At 35.1% G+C, this 24,699-nt stretch overlaps 1 protein-coding gene across 10 annotated transcripts in view; it reads left to right on the top strand.

Annotated features, from left to right (window-relative positions):
* The window catches only part of NEK1 (NIMA related kinase 1), a 212,095-nt gene that overhangs the window by 103,500 nt on the left and 83,896 nt on the right, over positions 1–24,699 (top strand). For 7 of the 10 annotated variants that reach the window (XM_081795594.1, XM_081795587.1, XM_081795592.1 and 4 more), the window contains 4 exons: positions 12,885–12,968; positions 13,392–13,475; positions 13,939–14,016; positions 14,588–14,683. In XM_081795594.1, the coding sequence (XP_081651720.1) occupies positions 12,885–12,968; positions 13,392–13,475; positions 13,939–14,016; positions 14,588–14,683 (342 nt within the window). Of the gene's footprint in view, positions 1–12,884; positions 12,969–13,391; positions 13,480–13,938; positions 14,017–14,587; positions 14,684–24,699 lie in introns of all 10 variants that reach the window. The other 3 variants (XM_081795591.1, XM_081795590.1, XM_078445615.2) reach the window with 2 other exon arrangements.

The raw sequence follows: 24,699 nt of genomic DNA, 5'->3' as shown, positions 1-24,699 counted from the left end.
TTAGGTAATACATTTACAAATCACATTATAAATAGACAAATCTAAACAGGATTAAGTTCTGAGTCTTAAAAATTAATCTTTTGTAATTGGGAAACTGTAAATTATTTGCTGAGTATATTTCATTAAGTGCTTTGGGAAATCATAATGAATTATAACATTGTTTCTATGGCAAAATGAAATTAAAGTCTCCTGACTTATGAATAAACCTTTGGAACACAAATTAGTTTTAGGTTGAATTGAAATTTAAAGAAACTGGATTTAAAAATAATTTTATATGCTTGTGTATGTATTCAAAGTTTTCCCTGTTTAGGTCACTGAAATTTTCAAAAACTGAAATTTTCAAAGGTTAGGGAAACTAACAAGGAAGACTTTCAGCCAAATGGTTTGTTTTCTTGTATGTAAACAGTATGAATAAAAAGTAAAGTAACTGAGAATCTAATTCTGAACAATAATTCTTTGGAGTAGGAATTATCACTACCAAGTTACAGGTTTTGAAACCAGCTCACAGTCCTTAGTACTCTGCCTAACATCATGTAGTATGTTCAGAGGCAGGATATAAGCCCAGTGCTTGTGACTTTGGAGATTGTGCTTTCAGCTCTTTTACTATGCTTTTTGCTCCTTTTTAAAATCTCATATTAATATTTGCTTTAATTTAGGTAAACTTTTAGACATGGTAATTTTGTAGAACAAGGGTAGGCAAACGTTTTCTGTAAAAGGGCAGGTAGTAGATACTTCGGGCTTTGCAGTGCATATGGTGTCCTACAAAACAAACGAGTGTGGTGCTATTTCAGTAAAACTATATTTACAAAATCAGGCAGCAACTTAGATGTAACCTGGGTATTAGAGTTTGCTGATTCTTGTTAAACACTATCCTAATAGCAGGTTAGTTCTTCAGTACTAAGTTGTTGATTTTAAAATATTTTTTTCAGTTCTTTAAAAATTATTCTCTTTTTATCCTTCTAAAATATAATGTTTGGTACATAGGAAAGAATAGGTGTGTAAATTATGAAGCAAAATACTATGCTTAGGAGGTACAGCACCACTAATTTCAGTCCGTATGCTGCTTTCTAATCTAGGTATTGGCAAATGTTTTTCTATAAAGGGCCAGATAATAAATATTTCAGGCTTTATTAGCCATAAGGTCTCTGTCATAACTACAAACTCTTCATTGTAGCACAAAAGTAACCGTCAACATTGTGTAAATGAATGAGTGTGGCTGAACTCCAGTAAAACTTTATTTATGAACAGTGAAATTTGAATTTCTTGTAATTTATGTGTGGTCATGAAATATTCTTCTTTTCATTTTTTTCCACCATTTAATAATATGAAAAACCATTCTTAGGTTATGGACCATACAGAAATAGGTAGTAGGTTGGATTTAGCCTGTGAGCCGTTGTTTGTCATCCTCTGTCCTAACCTTTTTTTTTCTGCCTTCTCCTAGAGGTTGCCATTATCCTGAATTGTGGATTTATCATTACTGTGGTTGTTTTAAAATAATTTTTTCCACTTATGTATGTGTATTACACAATATATTATTCTTTTTTGTTTTTGAGCATTATGAAAATTATATATAGACTAGGACTTGTTTTTTTCATTCAACATTATTTTTTAAAATTCATTCAGTAGTTGAGTATAACTGGATAGTAGTGTGTATATAGCACAATTATTCTCCTGACAGTCAGTATTTATTTAGTTTGGTTTGATTTCTGCTTTGAACATTCTTGAACATGTTTCCTGGTAGACATGTGCAAAATTTTTCTTGGTTATCAATTTTCTTCTGTTGAATTACTTAGAAAAACTTCTGAATTATTTCCCTTGAGAAATGTTACTTTCTTATTAACTGATCTTAAATAATTCTGTATTTATTTATACTAATGGAAAACTGCCTTGAAAATGTTCAGTTAAGTGTTAAACATTTCATTTATTCTTTCATTCATTTATTTAGTATTACATAAACATTTATTGACTATAGTATGTTAGGTTTTGTGCCAGCAAGAGAATGTAAGATAAGCAATAGAGTAGATAAATAGTTAAACCAGCAGTTTAATAATAACAGTGGGTGTTTATCGAAAGCTTACTTTCAGGCCTTATGTTAGATCTTTTATATGCACCACCTCTGTGTTAGGCCACTAGGGCTGCTGTAACAGAATGTCACAAAATAAGTGGCTTACCAACAGGAATTTATTATCTCACAGTCCTGGAGGGTAAAAGTCCAGGACCCACACGTCTACAGGGTAGGTTCCTTCTGAGGACTGTGAGGAAGAATCACCCATGCCTCTTCCCTATCTTGTGCTGGTTGGCTGGCAGTCTTTAGCCTTCCTTGACATTAGAATCCTCACCCTAATCTCTGCCTTCACTTCATATAGTTTTCTCCCTGTATGTGCATCTGCTCCAAATTCCCTTTTTATAAGGTCATCAGTCATATTGGATTAGGGCCTACTCTAACAATCTCATTTTAACTTGATGAAGATGCTATTTCCAAATAGTAGGGTAGTAGGCATTGGTACTTCAGCATACAGATTTTGGAAGATCAAAGTTCAGCCCATAACAGTCTCTTTTAAACTTTACAACAGTCCCAGGTAACTCTTTAGAACCTTAATGATAGTAGTCCCATCACAAAGTATATTGCATTATAAAAACCCTAGATACTAAAAAGTAACTTAAAACACAGTTCCAGAACAAGATGGCATAAACCCACTTTTCCTGGCTCCTCCCTTCTAAATATAGTTAAATACTCTGGAAACTAGTTAACATACAATTATGGTAGAATTCTATATGGTGGAAGGAAGAAGATGAGCTAACTAGGGACTTCAGGACTTAGGAATAACAGTGTGGTATGTGGTTCCCTGTTTCGTTTTTTGTTGTCTTTTTTTTTTTTTTTTTAAGTTTATTTGAGAGAGAGAGAGACAGAGAGCGTACACATGCACACACAAGCAGGCAAGGGACAGAGAGGGAGAGAGAGAATCCTAAGAGCCATGAGATCATGACTTGAGCCAAAATCAAGAGTCGGACATGTAACCAACTGAGCCACCCAGGCAATCCTCCCTGGTGTTTCTTTTTATTTCCCATTTTTGTGGGCTGGGCCTGCATCCCAGATCCACTGTAGATGAAAAAAAGCAAAAACAAAAACCAAAAGCCTGATCTCACTTGCCAAATTAATGGAAAAGAGGAATATCAGCAGGATCCTGTTGTAAGCTGTGGGCAGCAATGAAGTTTCAGGCTGCCCCAACCTCATTCCACAACTAGAGCATGGGCAGGTAACTTGGAGAGCATTTTGACCCACATTGGCAGCAAAGCCTTGCACCTTCCCGGTTCTACTCAACATCTAGGGCACTAGCAGGTGATTTTATCTGACCACAACAGTAGTAGCCGTGAAGACCTGTGTCTCCATACCCTCTGTCTAGTGATGTAAGAAGACCCAGACCCAGTGTCACCTGCCTCCCACCCTCAGGAGATCTTCCAGTAACAGCACATGGATCAGGGAGACAACTTTCATCATCACAAGATAGCACCCGGAGGGATTGAGCAGGAGAGCCATCAGCACCAGAACAATGAAGCTGGTTAGAATAATATTACAAGGATTCAGAGAGGCAAACTGTTATCAGTACTAAAGCCCACGAAAGTAGGCCAGAACCTAAATGCTAATCCTAAATGGGTCTACTGCCTGCTAAAATTGAAGACATTAAGAGTCTTCTAATATAATAACTAAAATATTCAGAACATAATAAAAAAATCACTTGTCATACCAAGAACCAGGAAAACCACAACCTGAATGAGTAAGGCCACTGAGGTGCCACTCATATCAAGATGAATTACATACTGGAATTCTCAGACAAAGATTTTAAAGCTGCTTCAAACAAATGCTTCAATGAGATAAAACTCTCTTGAGTGAATAAAAAAGGAAAATCTCAGTGAAGAAAGAGAAGTTATAAAAAATAAGCAAATAGAAATTATATAATTGGAAAATATAATAACCAAAGTTGAAAATTCACTGGATAGATCCAGTGATAGTGTGGAAATGACGGAAGATAGAATTACTAAACTTGAAGATCAACTTAATTTACTCAGTTTGTACAACAGAGAGAGAAAAGACTGAAAAAAGTATTTCAGTCTTAAGTATCTGTGGAACAATAAGAAAAGATTTAACATTTTTATCATTGGAGCCCAAAGGACAAGAGAAAGAATGTGAGATTGAAAAAAGTATTTGAAAACTTTCTACATTTGGCAAAGGACATAACCTACAGATGTAAGAAGCTGAGCAAATCCCCAGCTAGGATAAACAAATCTTCATCAAGCAGTATTATTAAATTTCTGGAATTAAAAGATGAAACAAATCTTTAAATATACACAAAGAGATGACATATTATATTACCTATAAAGCAGTACCAAATTGAATGACATCAGATCTTTCATCTGAAACTGTGGAGTATAGGAGGAAACGACATAACATTTTTCAAGTGCTAAAGGAAAAGAACTCTCGATGCGGAATCCTTTATCTGATGAAACTGTCCTTCAGGAATGAAGGGGAAATAAAAATATTCTTAAAGTAAGCTAAAAGAATCTGTTAACAGAGCAAATAAGATTGCTTAGGACAAAGAGAGAGATAAAGAGAGACATTATATAATAAGATCAGTTCAATAAGTCATTTCAGGAACACCTGGGTGGCTCAGTCAGTTAAGTGGCCAACTCTTGATTTTGGCTCAGGTCATGATCTCACAGTTGTGAGTTTGAGCTCCTCGTTGAGCTCCATACTGACAGCATGGAGCCTGCTTGGGATTTTCTCTCTCCCCCTCTCTTTCTGCCCTTACCTTGCTCATACATATGAGTGCACTCTCTCTCAAAATTAAAAAAAATATATATATTTTAAAAATACTATTGCAGTTGTAAATGGCTGTACAACAAACAGTGGAGTTTCAAAATATATAAAGCAGAAACTAACAGCTAAAAGGATAAATTCACAAGTATAGTTAGGGACTTTAGCACCCCATTCTCAGTGATTGATAGAACTGCTAGACAGAAATTAGCAATGATACAGAATAGCTAAACACCATCACAAGCTAACAAGTTCTAATTTACACTTACAGAGCATTCTACCCAACAATAGCACAATACACTTTTTTTTTCAAGTGGAAATGAGTTAACATGCAATAATACATTCACCAAGAAAGACTATATGCTAGATCATAAAACAAACCTTATATTCAGAAGACTCGGAATTACAGAGTATAATTTTTGAACATCATGGAATGAAACTAGAAATCTATAATAGAAAGATACAAGAAAATCTACAAACAATTGAAAATTAAAACACTTCTAACTAATATGGTATCAAATAGGAAATATAAAAGAAAACTTAAAAATACATAGAACCAGGGGCACCTGAGAGGTTTAGTTGGTTAAGTGTCTGACTTGATTTTGCCTCAAGTCACAGTCTCACGGTTTTGTGAGTTTGAGCCCCACGTTGCTGAGCCTGCTTGGGATCCTCTCTCTCCTTCTTCTCTGCCCTTCTGTACTCATGCTTGCTCAGATTCTCCCTCTGTTTCTCAAAATAAATAAATAAACTTAAAAAAATTATAGAACTGAATGAAAATAGACATACAACATATTAACATTTGTGAGATGCAACTAAAGCACATATATTTGTATTTATTCCTATAAAGGAAATTTATAGTACTAGATGCTTATAAATTGGAAAAGAAAAAGGTCTCAAATCAGCACTCTAAGTTCCTATCTCAATCCTAAAACAAAAAAAAAAGAAAAAGAAAAAGAAGAAGAGCAAAATAGACCCAAAGCAAACAGAATGAGGGAAATCATTAAAGCAGAAATCAATGAAATTGAAAAAGGGAAAACTGTTGAGAAAGTTAATGAAGTGAAAAGCTGGTTCTTAGAAAATAATGAATGAAATTGATAATCTCTAGATTGACAAGAATAAAAAGAATAACACAAATCACGAGTGTCAGGAATGAAACAAGGGATATCACTACAGATCTTATAGTGAGTAGAAAGATAATAAGCAACTTAACACTCATAAATTCAACAACTTTTAAAAATGGAATTTGTGATTTAAAAGCTGTCAAAAAAAGAAATCTCTAGGCCTGGATTGTTTCACTGGAGAATTTTACCAGACATTCAAAGAATTAACATCAGTTTGATACAATGATACAATCTCTTGCAGGAATTAGTAACAGAAGGAATATTTCCCAACTCATTTTGAGGCCTGTATTACCTTGATAGTCAAGCTAGAAAAGCACAAAAGAAGAAAAGTACAGACTAATGTATCTCATGAACCTAGACGGAAAACAAAATTTTAGGAAATCTAACCCAACCATGACCAAATGGAATTTAGTCTTGTTTCAGTATTAGAAAATGAGTGTGATCTACCATATCAATAGGTTAAAGAAGAAAAATAATATAATCATATCAATTGATGCAGAAAGTCTTTTGACTAAGTTCAACATGCACAATAAGAAATATCAGTATACTAGAAATAGAGGGGAACATCCTCAGCTCCAAAAAGTCTACATCTAACTTCATATGGGATAGAAGACTAAATGCTCTCCCTCTACAGTTGGAAAAAAGGGAAGAATGTTTGCTCTCACCAGTCTAATCAACATAGTACGGGATGTTCCAGTTACTGCAGTAAGGCAAGAAAAAGAAAAGGTATATAGATTTGAAAAGAAGGAAGGAGTAAAATGATTGCTATTTCCAGTTGACATGATTAATTTGCTTAGAAAATCCCAAGGACTCTACAAAAACTCTCCTCAAACTAAAAAAAATGAGTTCATTATAGTTAACAGGATACAAGATTCAATACATAAAAATCAACTGAATTTTTTCTAACGTTTGTTTATTGAAAGAGAGCAGGGGAGGAGCAGAGAGAGGGAGAGAGAATCCTAAACAAGCTCTGCACTATCAGCATGGAGCCCAATGCAGGGCTCGATCCCACAAACTGTGAGACCATGACCTGAACTGAAACAGAAACTGAAACTGAGCCACCCAGGTGCCCCTCAACTGAAGTTTTTTAAAGTTTATTTATTTTGAGAGAGAGAGAGAAAGAGAGAGAGACAGATCACAAGCAGGGGAGGGGAAGAGACAGGGAGAGAGAATCCCAAGCAGTCTCTGTGCCATCAGTGTAGAGCCGAACATGGGGCTTGAACTGTGAGATCGTGACCTGAGCCAAGATCAAGAGTCAGATCAAGAATTGGATGCTTAACCAACTGAGCCACTGAGGTGCCCCTGAATTTCTATAAATTGACAGTGAAAAAGTAGAAACCAATACAAAAAAATATAATACCATTTACAATTGCTCCATAAAAATGAAAAAAATTAATAAAATATGCAGTCTAATTTATGTGTTTAAAATGACAAAATGTTGTTGAAATTAAAGAAGACCTAAATACTTGGAGAATCATACCATGTTCATGAATCGGAAGACTCAATGTAATAAAAATGGCAAGTTGTTCTAAATTGATCTATGTTTAGTGCAATTACTAGTAAAATCTCAGGAATATTTTTTTTTTTATAGATGTAGACAGACTTGTTTTAAAATGTGTATGGAAAGGGGCATTTGGGTGGCTCAGTCAGTTAGGCATCTGATTTTGGCTCAGGTCCTGATCTCCCAGCTCGTGAGTTTAGCCCCGCCTCAGCCTCTGTGCTGACAGCTAAGAACCTGGAGCCTGCTTCAGATTCTGTGTCTCCCTCTCTTCTGCCCCTCACCCACTCACACTCTACATCTCTCTCCTTCAAAAATAAATAAACATTAAACAAATTGTTTTAATAAAAAATTTAAAAAATAAAATGTATATGGAAAGAAAAGGATTTTAAAACAGCCAAAATAGTTTTTTGTTTGTTTTATCTAAGTGATTTCTACACCCAACATGGTGCTTGAACTTATGACCCTGAGATCAGGAGTCACATGCTCTTCCCAATGAAGCAGTCAGGCACCCCAAAATAGCCAAAACAGTTTTGAGAAGAATTAAGTGGGAAGAAATACTCTTCCATTTATTAAGGCTTACTTACAGGGGCTCCTGGCTGGCTCAGTTGGTTGAGCAGCGGCTCTTGATTTCAGCTTATGTCATGATCTAGAGGTTTGTGAGTTTGAGCCCCCCGCTTTGGACTCCACACTGCCGGTGTGGATTCTCTCTCTCTGCCCCTCCCCTGCTCATACGTGTGCTGTCTCTCAAAAAAAAAAAAAAAATAATAACCTTAAAAAAAAAAGGCTTACTGGGGCGCCTGGGTGGCGCAGTCAGTTAAGCATTGGGCTTCGGCTTAGGTCATGATCTCACTGTTTGTGAGTTGGAGCCCTGCACAGGATTTGTGCTGACAGCTTGGAGCCTGGAGCCCGCTTCAGATTCTGTGTCTCCCTCTCTGTACTCCTCCCCTGCTCATGCTTATGCTTGCTCTCTCTCTCTGTCTCTCGCTCTCTCAAAAATAAACAAACATTAAAAAAAATTTTTTTTTTAAAAAGGCTTAACTATGGGGATCAAAACAGTATAGTACTAGTGGAGGGATAGACACATAGGTAGATTCATGGAACGGTGTGGAGAACACCCTAATAGACCCATACAAATATGCCCAACTGATTCTTGAAAATGAAGCAAAAGCAATTCATGGAGGAGGGTTTGCCTTTTTAGTATTAGTGCTGGAGAAATTGGACTTCCACCCCTAGGCAAAAAATGAACCTTGACCTAAACCTCACCTCTTATTAAAAGAGATCGTGCACTCTGAGGGAAAACATACAATTATAAAGCTTTTAGAAGAAGGAGAAAATTTCAGACCTCAGACTAGACAAAGAATTCTTAGACTTGGCATCAAAAGCACAGTCCATAAAAAGAAAACTTGATAAACTGGACTTCATCAGAATTAAAAACTTTGGTTCTGCAAAAGACCTTGTTGAGAGGAAGAAAATACAAATTACAGATTGGGAGGAAATATGTGTAAACCCCATATTCAACAAAGGACTTGTATCTAGAACACATGAAGAATCACCAAAACTCAACATTAAAAACACAGAGCATCCAATTAGAAAACCTGCAAAAGAGTAGCCAAAGATTTGGTTGAAGAGAGTATACAGATAGCATATAAACTGTTGAAAGACAGTTCATCATCATTAGCTATGTGAGAAATGCAAATTAAAACCACATTAATGTATCACTACCCACCTATCAGAATGACTAAAATTAAAAGGTGATAAAAACCAGGGGCGCCTGGGTGGCTCAGTCAGTTGAGCATCTGACTTCGTCTCTGGGCATGATCTCATGGCTCGTAAGTTTGAGCCCCACGTCAGGCTCTGTACTGACAGCTCAGAGCCTGAAGCCTGCTTCAGATTCTGTCTCTGTCTCTCTCCTTCTCCCTTCCCTTGCTCCTGCACTATCTCTCTCTCACCCCTTCTCTCTCAAATATAAATAAATATTTTTTTTAAAAAGTGGTCAAAACCAAGTGCCAGTGATGATGTGGAGAAACTGGATCAATCATTCTTAGTAAGAACTTAAAGCCACTCTGCAAAATAGCTTGGTAGTGCCCTTTAAAACTAAAAATGGATTTACCATACCAAGAACAAGTAATTCTATTCTTGCATGTATGTCTCAGAGAAAAGAACATATTTTCACTCAGAAACTTGTACATGAATGTTCTCAGCAACTTTAACTCCTAATAGTCCAAAACTTGAAACTACCCAAATGTCCTTCAGTGGGTGAATGAATGAACAAATTATGGTATATTCATACTATCGAATTCTACTTAGCAGTAAAATGTAACAAACTATTGATTTATGCATCCAATACCTTGAATGGACTGCAAGAAAATAATACTGTTATAAACAGTGAATCTCAAACAGATATGTACTGTATGATTCTAATATGTAAATTTTGTTTGTATTAGTTAATGGGTGTTAGGTATGGGAATAGTGAATGTGTCTGTGAAGTGTTAAAGTAATGGTACAATTGAGTATCTTGATTATGGTGATGATTACATAAATCTATATGTATAATAAAATTACATTGACACAGATACACAATTATGCATGTATAACTACTGAAATCGATTTCCTGGCTTTGATAGTGTACTGTCCTTATCAAGATGATAAAATTGGGAGAGGCTGGATGAAGGGTCCATGAAAGCTCCCTGTATATTTTACCTTTCTGTGAATCTATAATATTTCAAAGTAAAATGTTAAAAAAAATTGCTTCAAAGTAACTCAGGTTTTTTTACTTAAAGTTCTTAAATACCATGAAAGGAAGATAAGAGTCTATAGCAGTACTCAGTTCTCCACCCACTCTCCTGTAACTCTGTAGATATTTCATTCATCTTTTCAGAGTTCACTTCACATATTTGCCCAGCCCTGCCTATTTCTTGTTTTCTTTCACCTTCCTAGTCTCTTACTTCTATCTCAAAAGCTCAAGTATCTGATAAGCTAATGCCAAGATTGCTTTGAAGAGGGGCAGTAGTCTTTTGTCAGACTGGAAGAGGAGAAAGAGCACATTCATATAATAATACTTTTTGTTCTAGTACATGCACAGAGTCGGCAGTATTATTATGTCCGAATTTACAGCAAGTAATTTTGGTGAAGGTCAGCGATGGTAGGTGACATTGACAAATGTGTGAACTGACAGAATTTGGAGTCTACCATAGTCCATATTCTTAACCATCAGAGTATACTGCCTGTCCACCATTATATTGAGACTGCCTATCCTCCATTATATTGTATTATAATACACTGATGAGTACTGCTGCAGAAGATATATATAAAAATGGCATGGCACGTCACACTTAACTGACTGGAAGAGGTATGAGCAAGGCTTTCCATGGGTGAGATATTTGATTTGCATTTCGGAAGAGGAGTAGAGTTAGCCATTTTCAGAAGATGAGTGAAATCATGGCATAGTCTGCAAACCACAAATAGTTGTCGTGGCTAGAATGTAGGCTTTATGATTAGGTCATGGCAGAGATGAGAATAGATATGGTTAGGTCACAAACAGCCTTATCTGTTATGCATCAGAACAGAATGTGGATTATATTATGAAGATAATGGGAATAATTGAAAGATTTAGGTGGGCTTTGATGTGAAAGAGACTGTTAAAAAGGTTACTCTGCAGTGTAGCGAGTAGACTGGGGTATAGAATAGATTAAGAGGCATAATGGTAAATTAGAAACGTCTTGGAAATCCAGGAGTCAAGAGAAAAGAGCATGAGCTAAGGCAGAAACTAAGGGGATAATTAGAGAATTAGGAGGAGGTAGATTGGTAATTTGACAGTCATTTGTATTTGGCAGAGAAGAGAAAGAAGTAATGATAACTCCCATCTCACTGACTTGGGTGGTTGACTGTGATCAGTAACTGAAATGGGAATAAGATCATATAGTAAAAAGAATGATGAGGTCAAGTTTGTAAATTGTTTGAAGTAGCTTTGCTACATAAAGGGTGGAGTTGTCCAGACGTCAGTTCAAGTAGTTCAAGAGAAGAGGGCTGCGACGACATTGATTTAGATTCGGGAATTGGCAACATATGTTACAGCCTGGGAATGAGTAGAAAAGAAGACCAGAGAATGCGTCTTGACAAAATATTGACATTAGTGATGAGCCAAGGAAAAGAAAAGCCTGTGAAAAATAGTGAAGATTGATTGGAAGAACCCAAGAGAGAGTGCTAATATAAATATGAAAGAGAAGAGAGATTTTTTTTTTAAAGTGTTATTTAGAGAACACTATTTGGTGGTGTATTATGAATATCATATAGTCAGTTAGTAATGTTTTTAAGGATATTGAACATGAGGAGAGACTCAGAATATTAAAATTAATATGCTAATTAATATTAAGGTAAAATCAGAAAAACTATAGTAAGATTCAAGTGTTATAAAGATAAGATGCTTAAGTATTTGTACATATGCACAGAAATTTGGAAGGGAATAACAGACTTTAGGTGTTTCAGATGGTAGAACTGTGATTTATATTTTATAAGTTTTCTACAGCGAACATATATGTTTTTATGAGACAAAAAATACTTCTGTGGATTCAAACTAATTTCCAGTGGAAATGTTAATTGCAAAATTTGCTCAAAAGAGTCCATTTGCAATGTTAACTAGGAAGTCAGTGGTAACCCTAGAAAATTTTCAGAGTCATGGTGGGATTGGAAACCAGATTGTAGTGTGTTAAAAAGTAAATAGGAAAAAAAAAAAAGTAAGTAGGAAGCAGGAAAATAGAAGTCATGAATGGTCATGTATGTAGAAAGTATGCTTTCAGCAAGCTGATAAAAAGACATTAGATAGGGAAGTGAGACACTGAGGATTTTTTTTTAAGGAAAAATCTTATAGCGTGGTTGTGTGCTGAAGGAAGAGAACATGGATAGTTTGGCAATCTGATACTTTTTTAAAGGATACTAATAATTTCTGATAAGAACATAATTCCATGTTTATGATAAACTATGTTTAAAAATGATGTCAGTTTGTGATTGAGTATAATCATTTGCAGTATAGTAATAGGACATTCCTGAGTATAGAGTTTGAGTTCAAATATTTAATATTATGTAAATACTATATATTTAGTATGTAAACAAATTTGTAGAAATGATTGGACTTTTACAGAACAAAACTTTGATTTGGGGTTTAGCTAACCTCCAAAGTAGCTTTAAAAACCTGATCACTTAAATGGCTAATAAAAACATACCTGATCTCTGTTTTGAATAATTATGTTTGGGGTTTAATTGATTCCTTCAATGTTCTCACTGAATGTATTGGTTAAATCGATAGAGGAAAATGCCAGGGTTTATCTAAGTTTATCAGCTAGAAATGATCAGTATTTGCCAAAAGAAATAAAGTGGCACCTGGATATTCCTAGGTAAGATGCTGATGTAGCCTTAGTCATTCTTTAAACTTAGTACATTAAATGATGAACAGGGAATCCTGCAAAACCTGGCAGCTATGTATGGAGGCAGGTCCAGCTCTTCAAGAGGAGGGAAGCCAAGAAACAAAGAGGAAGAGGTATGCTTCCCGCATGTTCGCTACCTCCGTCACATAGCCATTTTTGAGTTTATTGCCTTCCTTTCTTGCATGGTTTAAATTCTTAACAATTATTTAAGGATTTTGTAGGTCTAGAGGGACCTGTTAATATAATTTGACTGACCTGCTGTGTCATAATTTTGTCCCATAACTGATATTCAGTATTGAGTTCAATTTCTTTTCTTTTGATAAAATTAAGAATTTATAATGTATTTCTTTTCAGAAATAAGTTGATCTAAATTAAACACTTGAAAGCTAATATTACATTTCCATTAACCAGATTTCAAAACTTTTATTTCTTGTATTCAGATTAACACTTTTCTTTAAATTACAAAAAAAATTTTTAGCAATAAAAATGTTTTTTTTTTAATTAAAATATTGTGTGTTCTTTTTCTCTCCTTTTAGGTTTATCTGGCAAGATTGAGACAAATAAGACTGCAGAATTTCAATGAGCGCCAGCAGATTAGAGCCAAACTTCGTGGTGAAAAGGCAGGTTGAAAAATAACTTTTTAAAAAGTAATTGAATGGAAAAAAAAGTAATTGAATGACATTATAATAGAGGAAGATTAAAAATGCTATGACACTAACACAAAGTCTGATGAAGAGAGTGAAAGTCAAAGATCAGAAAACTATACATAGAGAAAAAATAAATTTTATATGTTGGATTTACAATCGATAAGACCATTTGTTCCAGAGGAATTCTGAGAGGAAAACATAGGTAGTACCCATGGACATTTTATATCATTCTATTTTTGTCTTTTTTTCCCCATTCATTGTTCATAAGAGTTGATAGTTGTAGAGAGTTCACTTGCAGCTGTGAGAGAAAATTAATAGTGTTGAACAATTTACCATTTTATATTTTTAGGTGTTAGTCTGTTCATATTATCTTCTGAGCTCTGCCCTCAATTCGAGGCTCTGTCCTAAGTGGTTTGCTTATCTACTTGCTTTGTAGAAAGAAGCTGATTGTTCTGAAGGACAAGAAGGAAGTGAGGAGGCTGACGTGAGGCGTAAAAAAGTTGAAGCACTTAAGGTATAGACTAGAAATAAACAGATTTTCTTTGAGAAAATTGGAACCTGGGGTAGACAATTGTGTTAAATCTTGAATAGTTATTCTCTTGCCTTAATTTTACATTCCTATTTATCCCTCACTCTTTGGTTTCTGAAAAATAGTGTCGTCTTCTCTTCATATCTTATATTTATGGAGAACAATTTGATGAAATCATAACATAAGTGTATGAAGCTATTACACAAGTAACTTTAAAAAGAATAAATGATAATCTTAAAAATGAAAAATATAATTGTCCATTTCTCTGAAGGTAAATAAAGTCTGTACATAATAACCATAGTTTAAAACTTTTACATTTGTATTTCCATTAGAATGTGCCTGCATTTATTTTCATTGAGCTGCTGTGTGTTGAGCCCTGGTTTAGGTGCTGGGGATATAAAGTGAGCTTATATTTTTACTCTGGAAATTCTCCCTCCCACCAAACTTTTCTTTTTTGGCTAATAAGTATCTTTATAGACTTGGTGGGGGGAAACAAAAACAAAAACCTATGCCCTTCTTTCTGGTAATTAACTTTGTTGATTGGTTTTATTTTCAGGCCCAAGCAAGTGCACGTGCTGCTGTACTAAAAGAACAATTAGAACGAAAGAGAAAGGAAGCATATGAGAGAGAAAAGAAAGTATGGGAAGAGCATGTAAGATTTAACTCATATTCTTGATCCTACTCATGTTAATGTTCTTATATCTCTTACTGGATAGTATATCACCATTATAACTTGGTAATTCTATTTTTTCCCATTTTTTATTCTCATTCGTTCTCCCTCTCTTCTCTCCTCCCCCACTTTCCCTCACTATTGCTCTCTCTCTCATATTTATGGATGATCAGTATGGAAGTTATTTTGGGATTTGATTTGTGGTGAAAACCTAATTTACTTATTCATTTTAGTTTTTATTATTGCCAAGTACCTAATCAAAGACCCAGCATCATTTAATGGCTACACTTTCCTTCTGCCACTGATTTATAAAGCTACTTTTATATATTAATATAAATACCTATATATATTAAATTCTTATATATGCTAGAGAATGAATCTATAGTATACATGCATCAAGCTCTCTCTTCTGCTCCATTACTCTGTCTGCCAGCACCTCATTGTATTAATAATTATGGATTTAGAATATATTTAAATTTCTGATAGAGTTCTTTCCTCATTTCCTTTTTACTCTTCTTTTTACAGTGTTTGCCTTAGTTACGTGCTCTCTTTTTCCTTACCAGACACATTTTTGGGTAATTTTTGTTCTTTTTTCTTTCTTTTTAAATTCTTTTGGAATTTTTATCAATATTACATTTTTTAAAATTTTATTTTTAATTTTTTAAAATTTGCATCCAAGTTAGTTAGCATATAGTGCAACAGTGATTTCAGGAGTAGATTCCTTAGTGCCCCTTGCCCATTTAGCCCATCCCCCCTCCCACAATCCCTCCAGTAACCCTCAGTTTGTTCTCCATATTTATGAGTCTCTTCTGTTTTGTCCCCCTCCCTGTTTTTATATTATTTTTGTTTTCCTTCCCTTATGTTCATCTGTTTTGTCTCTTAAAGTCCTCATTTGAGTGAAGTCATATGATTTTTGTCTTTCTCTGAGTAATTTCACTTAGCACAATACCCTCTAGTTCCATCCACGTAGTTGCAAATGGCAAGATTTCATTCTTTTTGATTGCCGAGTAATACTCTATTGTGTATGTATGTATGTGTGTGTGTGTATATATATATATATATACACACACACCACATCTTCTTTTCCATTCATCCATCGATGGACATTTGGGCTCTTTCCATACTTTGGCTATTGTTGATAGTGCTGCTGTAAACATGGGGGTGCATGTGTCCCTTCGAAGCAGCACACCTGTATCCCTTGGATAAATGCCTAGTAGTGCAATTGCTGGGTCGTAGGGTAGTTCTATTTTTAGTTTTTTTGAGGAACCTCCATACTGTGTTCCAGAGTGGCTGCACCAGCTTGCATTCCCATTTATCAATATTACCTTAAACCTACAAATTAACTTATCCCGGGGCATCTACATTTACTCATTTTCTACATTTACTCATTTTCTTCTTTTATATCTCTTACACGATTTTGATCATTTTAAGCTCAAACTTGTTACATTTCTTGTAAAGGTGATTTCTTGATAGTACATAATTCTAAATTTCTGTTTTACAGGGTTTTATTTTTTTTCTAACAATATTGCTGATATTTGGAGAAATCATTGGTTTTTGCTATAGAATGAGTTTACCTGTTCCGTCAATTCTCATTTAGTTTTCTGGGTTTTTAGTATGCAGCTGTGTCATTTGCAGGTAGTCATGATATATACATCATAACAATTATTCCTACATTTTATTATTTTTTTTAATGTCTGTTTTTGAGAGAGAGAGGGACAAAGCACATGCATGTGCATGATTGGGGGAGGGGCAGAGAGAGAGGGAGACACAGAATTCAAAGCAGGCTCCAGGCTCTGAGCTGTCAGTACAGAGCCCAATGCCAGTCTCAAACTCACGAACCTCAAGATCATGACCTGAGCCAAAGTTGGATGCTTAACTGACTGAGCCATCCACGTGCCCCTTTACAGTTTATTGTATGCCATGCACATTATAAGCACTGCACATGTTTTGCTTTGCTTAATCTTTACAACTTTCTGAAGCAGATGTAGAAAGGATAAAACAATTAGATGAGGTCATAATTCCAGTAAGTATGGAACAGGGATTTGAACCTGGGTCCGCCCAGTGTTGAAGTCATTATTCTTATGCACTACACCTTAATTTCCCCTGCTTTCTTTAAATTGTACCTTATATTATTATTTACTTTAATTAAATTGGCCAGATCTTCTAGGACAACATTAAATAACAATGTGGATAATATTTTATTCCTGTTTTTAATGGAAATAGTTTAATCATTTCTCTGTTATGTGTGGAAAAATAATAAGGAATATAATTGTATCTCTAGGTTGTACAGTTTTTATCAGAAATGTGTTTTAAAAGTCCACCAGTCAGGAAATCTTATCTTATTCCCCCTTTTTTTCCCTGACTATAGACATAGCCTGGACAAGGCTTGAGTGTGAAACAGTAACTGTGGTAATGTATTCCATCTTCCTCAAGAGTATCTAGTAATTATCTCCTGGACCATTGACAAAATTTACCTGGCTTTAGATTGCAGTGCTTTTTAAATGTTTTATGTCTGGTGTTCCTTAATTCCCTCTTTTCTTTCCTTTATTATAGATATAGAATTAATAGGGCAAGAGTATGAAATAATTACCATGCTAACTTATTGGCAGCCAAATTTGTCAGAAGTAGAAATAACTCATCTTCATAGTCAGAGCCAATGATTTCTTCTATTACCCAAATCTCTTTCAAGCTTACCCTCATCTGGAAAATAGTACGAGCCTACTTTTGGTGACATACATATATAGCAATTGGGAACAATCTGCTTTTCTTCTCTTGGGTTTGTATCTTCAACACAAGAAACAGGGATGTTTCATCCTGTGCTGATTTGCACAGTAGGGCGGAGATTATATCAAGATGAATTGGTATGAAACTCCCTGTGTGTTCTTTTTTCAGTCAGCTTTCCTCATGATGCACCTACTGCTATCATCCTTGTGTTCAGCTACGATACCACAGTTGCAATTGACCTTAAGAGTTTTTAGTTTAGTCTTTAATAGTCTATTCTAGCAGTCTACATAGCACCCGAAGGTGATTGGCATAGTAATATATCCATTAAATATGATAAGCTTATGCTTAGTGCAAATCAGCCTTATTTTTAAAATGTGATCCACTATGCAAAATTACATGGGGGCATCAGAGTATTTTATAATAGCAGTCTGCATGGCTTTGATTATGTGATTTCCCTTTAGTCTTAGAGATGAGTCAGCTACTCCATATCCACTGCTGTCAGTATGCATGCATAGGCCTATCTTGGCAGCAGGCTTATATAGCCACCTGCCACTGTACCAACTATGTATAACCTTGTGTTTTTCCCCCAAGGTAAAGTGAATGTCTGTGTCTTAACTCATGTTGTGATTGGCATGTGGGATATACGAGTAGTACATTTATCAATGGGAAATGTTTCTTTTTCTCCCAGTCATGTAGGGACTGCTCATTTTAGTGATTCAGAATATTATACTTCCAACAGCTCAAGTTAGTATATCTCAGAGAAAACATAGCATGAGCTTTGTAATTACATTTCTTTCCTGAAATCTGCTTTTGGTGGGCTGAAAACGGCCCACAAACACCTTTAAAATGTGGTCTTGGGGCATCTGGGTGGCTCAGTCAGTTAAGTGTCTGTTGATTTCAGCTCAGGTCATGATCGCATGTTTCGAGAGCTGAAGCCCTGCATCGGTCTCTGCACAGGCAGCACAGGGCCTGCTTGGGATTCTCTCTTTCCCTCTCCCTCTCTGCCTCTTTGCCACTCATGCTGTCTCTGTCTCAAAACAAGTAAATTTGAAAAAATTTTAATGTGGTCTTAAGTACATCTTGTATAATGTTTTTCAAAAGCCCAGTTTCTCTTTATAGCATTATTTCTTAAATGTCCTGCTCATTCATCAAGGTCATAACCACTGTCCAAGAGTCAATATAAATATTTGCTTGATCACTCAGCATCAGTGTATAAAATCTACCTATTGGGTTGACTGTTTCATTTATTTCTTTGCCTTCTTATTCTCATTGGTGCTCAATACTTCATTGACGTCTCTGGATTACAGTCCTACAGTTGTAAATGGAGCTGTTTTACCTTATTTTTTATCTAAATTATCATAGCAGGGTCCTCAATCTGCATATTTCTTAGCATCAATTCAGGCATCGTACCTGTGGAAGTCTGTTCTTTGATTAGGTAAGAGACTATAGTTTGCATATCATGTGTTCCTCCTGCTTTGCATTTCACTCTTTGTTGTGTATTTCATTTCTATCATTGTCCCATTCTTTGGACCTGCCATATAGACCTATATGTCTTCTGGTGAACACACTTGCCATCTCTGCCTACCTCAGAATGTTGTTATCCTTAGTCTTGCCACACAATCTCATCCATTTAAATAGACACATCATGAGATCAATGTGGAATCATGCTCCCTGTTGGAAGTGTCCCAGACACTGAAACAGTGTTTCAGAGTGGTCTGCAGGATATGATTCAAAGAGAATCAGGATGCCTCTTAGGTTGAGAGCCCCTATTTCAAAGCTGCTCCTCTGATGACCTTCCTAGCATTAAGCTAACTTTCCCTAAGCAGAAGGAGCAGAAGTTTCACAGGTGGTAGTGGTAATGGTGGTAGAAGAGGCAGAGGGAGGGGAGCAGGGAGCATCTCTGGAAGCATGTTAGGTTTTATATGTTAACAAGTACATTTTACAAATTATGCCCAACAGTGATTCAGCTTTGAGCTCTACATTCTCATATAATGCTTTTATTACTAGGCAGCTGTATAATAGCATAGTTCTGTTTCCACAGATAACCAACTGGAGCCAGGTTTCTCTACTTCCAGAAGGCTGATTAGACCTCATAAACCCATCCAACACACTTTCAGTAGCACTCATATAATTAAAATACAGTCCCAGAAAACCCAAAGAGTCCTTGTTCTTTTAAGGCATGTAAACCAGTACAAATACCCAGTTTTTTCTCTGTATTTTGTTTTTTAATGGTAGATCTGTCTTAGTTCTAAAGTGTACACAAATGACAGCTTTTATGATTCTATTAATGATAGACAATACTAGTTTCTAGTATTGCACAAATTTGTATTTCCTCAGGTTCTTTCAGAAGTATTTTTATGGTGGCAGCATTAAACTGTGGTAGTGAGTCTGACTTTTGAGGTCCAATAGGCAAGCAACCCATTTTCATTTGGGGGAATTATTTTATTGTTTGCTGTTTCAGTAAGACTGTCAAACAAGGTATTCTGGCTTCTTCTAGCTGAAGGATAGGCACGTCATCGAATGTAGATCAATTGAATTATCTCCCAGAGCTTGAAGCTTGAGCAGAATATCGCAGGATTTGAAGTTTACTTAATCCAATAAGAGAACCTGATGAAACAATGAATTCATTTCTGCTACCTAGATCCATGCAGCTACTCTGGTTCCTGTTCTTTTTAGAGGGCTTCCCTTTGCTTTTATAATCTTACTTACCATTCTTTTCTCTTTTCTCCTTTCCCCTACCCACCTCCTCCTTTCCTCCAGAATTAGTTTCTGTTGCTTTCAACCAAAGAACCATGATTCACCTTGTAAAATGCTAGCATGGTATCTGGCGAATAGTAACACAAATAAATGCATTGGGAAATCTGTGGCTCATGACATTTCAGAATTATGTATGGAGGAATGTTCAAATATTGGTTTACTGAATGCATCATTGTGTAGTGAGAAAAAAAAATGAGTCTGGGAATCCAAATACTTGATTTTTAGTCTCAACTCTGCCAATGAATTTGCCTTCTCGGGGAGCTGACTTCTGTTTGTGGGCCTTTATTTCCTTATCTCCTAAATAAAAGGCATGATCTCTAATATTGTTCTATCTAAATTGCTTAGAAAAAGTCTTCATAATATAAGTACTTAATTTCAGTTTAATCTCTAGAAAATGAGTTAAAGTTATTTTACCCAGTAATTATTTTAAAATAAGTTCTAATTTAACATAATCTAGATGCAGTATGGGGACTTCATATATCTGTATTTATTTATTGACTGTTACTCTTAATGTTTGTTTTATTTATTTTGAGAGAGAGTGCAAGCAGGGATGGGCAGAGAAGGAGAGAGAGAGAGAGAGAGAGAGAGAGAGAGAGAATCCCAAGCAGGCTCCATGTGGTCTGCGCACAGATCAGCAGAGAGTCCAGTGCAGGGCTCGAACTCACCAAACGTGAGATCATGACCTGAGCCAAAATTAAGAGTCAAATGCTTAACTGACTGAGCCACCCAGGCCTCCCTATTGAGTGTTACTCTAACTCAGGAGTGGTTAATATGTTATTCACAGTTAGAATTAGCATTATTAACTTCCTGAAATGTTAATTTAGTTTGATTGCATATATGTTGATGCATTTTTCTAAAGTAAGACCAAATGTCTTTCATCGGATTATCAAAGTATCTTTGATCTAACAAATGGTAAAAATCACTGCCTTAATTATTCTGATTCTTCAGTATGTAAGACCCATTTTTAAAAATTTTGTCTTTGACACATTTCATTGTAAAAATTATAATAAAACATAGTACTTTAATATGAAGAATAATTTTCATGTGTGGTAATAGGGTTTTTTTCCCCCAAATAATACAGTATTGCCTTTTTCAGTCAACCATATAGACTCATATTGCGAGTGAAACATAAAAAAGATAGAGTTTTTTAAGAGTAGCAGTGCATTTAATAATTAAAATTAAATGAAAAGTAGAATTAGGGAAAGTCTGTCTTGGTGAGAGACTATTTTTGAGTGTGAGGAATTCCTTTTTCATTGTGTTTAGCTCTTGTGTATTTCATTTCTGTTTATGTCTTTGCTCTTTTCTTTGGACCTGCCATACAGTTCTATATAGCTACTTTAAGGGTGGAGACATACTTCCTCCTGGTGGCCACATTGGAATGTTCTTATTCTTAGACATTCCTATAAATAGAGTATAGCAGTACTAGCTCAGAAAAATTATTCAGATAAAAATATATTTTTAGTTCTTCAAAGGTAATATTTTGAGAACTTAAATGTAAATTTGATAAAATTTGACCATGTATTTTCAAGCTATATAGAATTATGTATGAAATTGCTCTATAGTCAAAATATGTATGTAGTCAGGCCTTTTAATATTTTCCTAACATATGTTAAATCCTTAAATCATTCAGCATATAGAGATGAAATAGTATTTGTATTTATATGTGTTTCAAGAACAGGTAAACAGTTTCATGTGTTTATAAACCTGGCCTCACTATTTGGTAAAATTTTGCATTTTGTCATTTGGTGGCACTGCTGATTAATTTTTTAGCAAAATTAAACAGATACAATTAGCAGATATAATAGAAGCAATTTTACAGTGATAGTTAAAAACATTTTTTGGAGATATAAGCAATGTAGAAAAGTCTTGAATTTATGAACTTAGTGAGAAAATGGCTAGGAAAAATAGCTCCTAAAGCAGTTTATTTTTTTAACTTCACAATGAAACTTTCAGCTCATTGTTCTATTTCTGTTGCAGTATTTTTTTAAGTTTGGATTTTGAAAAACTGTTTAGAATGAAATATATATACTACATGTAACTGGGTGACCAATTTTAACAAAATTGTTTGGATTTTTTTTTTAGGTTTTAATTTTTTATCTTATGTAAAACTTTGTTTTGTTTTCTTTTTAATTTTAGTGTTGTTTATCATATTGGATCAACTTTCTGAATTAACTCAGTCTAGTGTTTTCTCTTTTAACAATTTAAAAATATGTTATTTTTTTAAAATCTCGGGATCTGGTTCACATTGAAAGCCTTAACATCCAGGTTATAAAAAAATATATTCATGATGTTTACTTACATAGAAGGTCCAGCTCCTGTTGTACTGATCAGTTAGTGGTGTGTGTTACCTGGGCTTATAATGACATCTCACTAGTTACTAGAATTACCTTTACATTTTTGTTAACTGATATAGTTTTGTTACTAAGTAATTGGATGAGTTAGTAGGGCAGTCTTTTTGTCTGTATTCTTTGGTTTAGATTTCATAATGTCTGAGTTTCTTTGTGTGTTTTTTATTTCAAGATCTTATGATCTGTTTAGTTTAGTTGACCCAGGGGAGAGATTAGTATATATTTGGTTATGAAAAATAAGCATTTACTGAAGGCTGGTGAAGATCATTATTATAAAGGTGCCAATAAGTTTGTCTTACACATTGAATCAGGTATCTTAGGTAATAGACTGTATACCAGTCATTAACCATATATATGGCAGCCAAACAAATTTTAAATTTTTTTTTTCAACGTTTTTTATTTATTTTTGGGACAGAGAGAGACAGAGCATGAACGGGGGAGGGGCAGAGAGAGAGGGAGACACAGAATCGGAAACAGGCTCCAGGCTCCGAGCCATCAGCCCAGAGCCTGACGCGGGTCTCGAACTCACGGACCGCAAGATCGTGACCTGGCTGAAGTTGGACGCTTAACCGACTGCGCCACCCAGGCGCCCCCAAATTTTAATATAATACAAAACACATTTTTAATAGTAATATGTGTCATTCTCTTCATTAAAAATATATTCTCTTGGTTAAAAGATGTGCTTATGCAGGTACAAAAATGAACAGTGTGAAGAGAATTTAGTAGAGATTTTCCATGTTTTAGCATAATCCCTACTATACTGAATTTGATTATTTTTGGTCTCATACCAGTTTAACTCATAGCACTTTATCAGTAAACACTTTTGTCTCTGTTACTTTAGATTTCTCTTAAGGTTGAGATTAATACAGAAATATCTCTATTTCATATAAAAAATTTAAGAATATATTTAAGAATATTCACAATTTAAGAATAGAAAGTCAAGATAAAGGGGTTTCAATTCCCTTATGTGACTTTTGCCATTCTTAACTAAAGATAAATCTGCTAAGTATTCCCTAGAGGTTGTAAAATTTTTCTTTGGCCATATGTCTACAGTTTTAGAGAGTTATGCCAGTACCCTGTTTAAATTGTATATGAATCATGTGTGTATGTGCATAAGCATTAAAAAAGTATAAAAAATGAAATACAGTAAGTTGGAGCTATAGGGTATGGGTGACTTTTTAATTTTATTATGAGTTTCCTTAAGGTCTAAGCATCTGCATAGTAATTTTGGAAATAACTTTGCAATAATCTTTAAAAGCATAAATGAAAATTATGTCATAGGCTGAGAAAGGCAGTTGGTTTTATTCTTTAGCAAAATTAGTTAAATACATGTTATTTCTCCTGTTTATTTATACAATTAAATTCTCTTTCGATCATTCTTTAAAAATCTTAGGCTTTTTTGAATTTATGATGGCAACTATTTGTCTTTCAGATTTCTGCTTTTTTTAAAGCATTTTTAAAAGTTTACTTATTTTTGAGAGTGAGAGAGAATGAGAGAGAATGAATATGAGTGGGGACAAGGCAGAGAGAGAAGGAATCCCAAGCAGGCTTTGCACCATCAGTGCAGAGCCTGATGTGGGGCTCGAGCTCACAAACCATGAGATCATGATCTGAGCTGAAACCAGGAGTCAGAGGCTTAACCAACTGAGCCACACAGGCACCCCTCAGGTTTTGCTTCTTACCAACTTCTGTGTCATAAAACTTTATGCAGTGTTGGAGCACTTGGGTAGCTCAGTTGGTTAAGCATCTGACTCTTGATTTCTACTCAGGTAATGATCTCACCAGTGTAAGATAGAGCCCCACGATGGGCTCTGTGCTCAGCGCAGAGCCTGCTTATGACTCTCTCTCTCTCTCTGTCCCTCCCCTGATTGTGCACACATGTGCATGCACACTCTCTCACGTGTGCTCTCTCTGTCTCTCAAAACCAGTAAATTAAAAAAAAAAAAAACCTTATGCAATGCAAAAATTTTAAACTCTGATTATGCATAGATGGGCAGTTATTGTTTTTATTCTGCATTCTGGAGATTAAAAACTAGCTCTGGGCAAAGCCAGTTTCTTCATTTTGTTAGGGTCTAAAATCATAGTTTCAGTGTTTAAGCCAAATAACGTTACTTAGTAGAAACTAATGTTTGCTGAACTATAGTTACTACCATTTATTAGGCACACAAC

This window comes from Panthera onca, chromosome B1 (genome assembly GCF_046562875.1).
Source record: "Panthera onca isolate mPanOnc1 chromosome B1, mPanOnc1 haplotype 2, whole genome shotgun sequence".
Taxonomy (NCBI): Eukaryota; Metazoa; Chordata; class Mammalia; order Carnivora; family Felidae; genus Panthera; species Panthera onca.
This window is presented reverse-complemented; position numbering and strand designations above follow the sequence as displayed.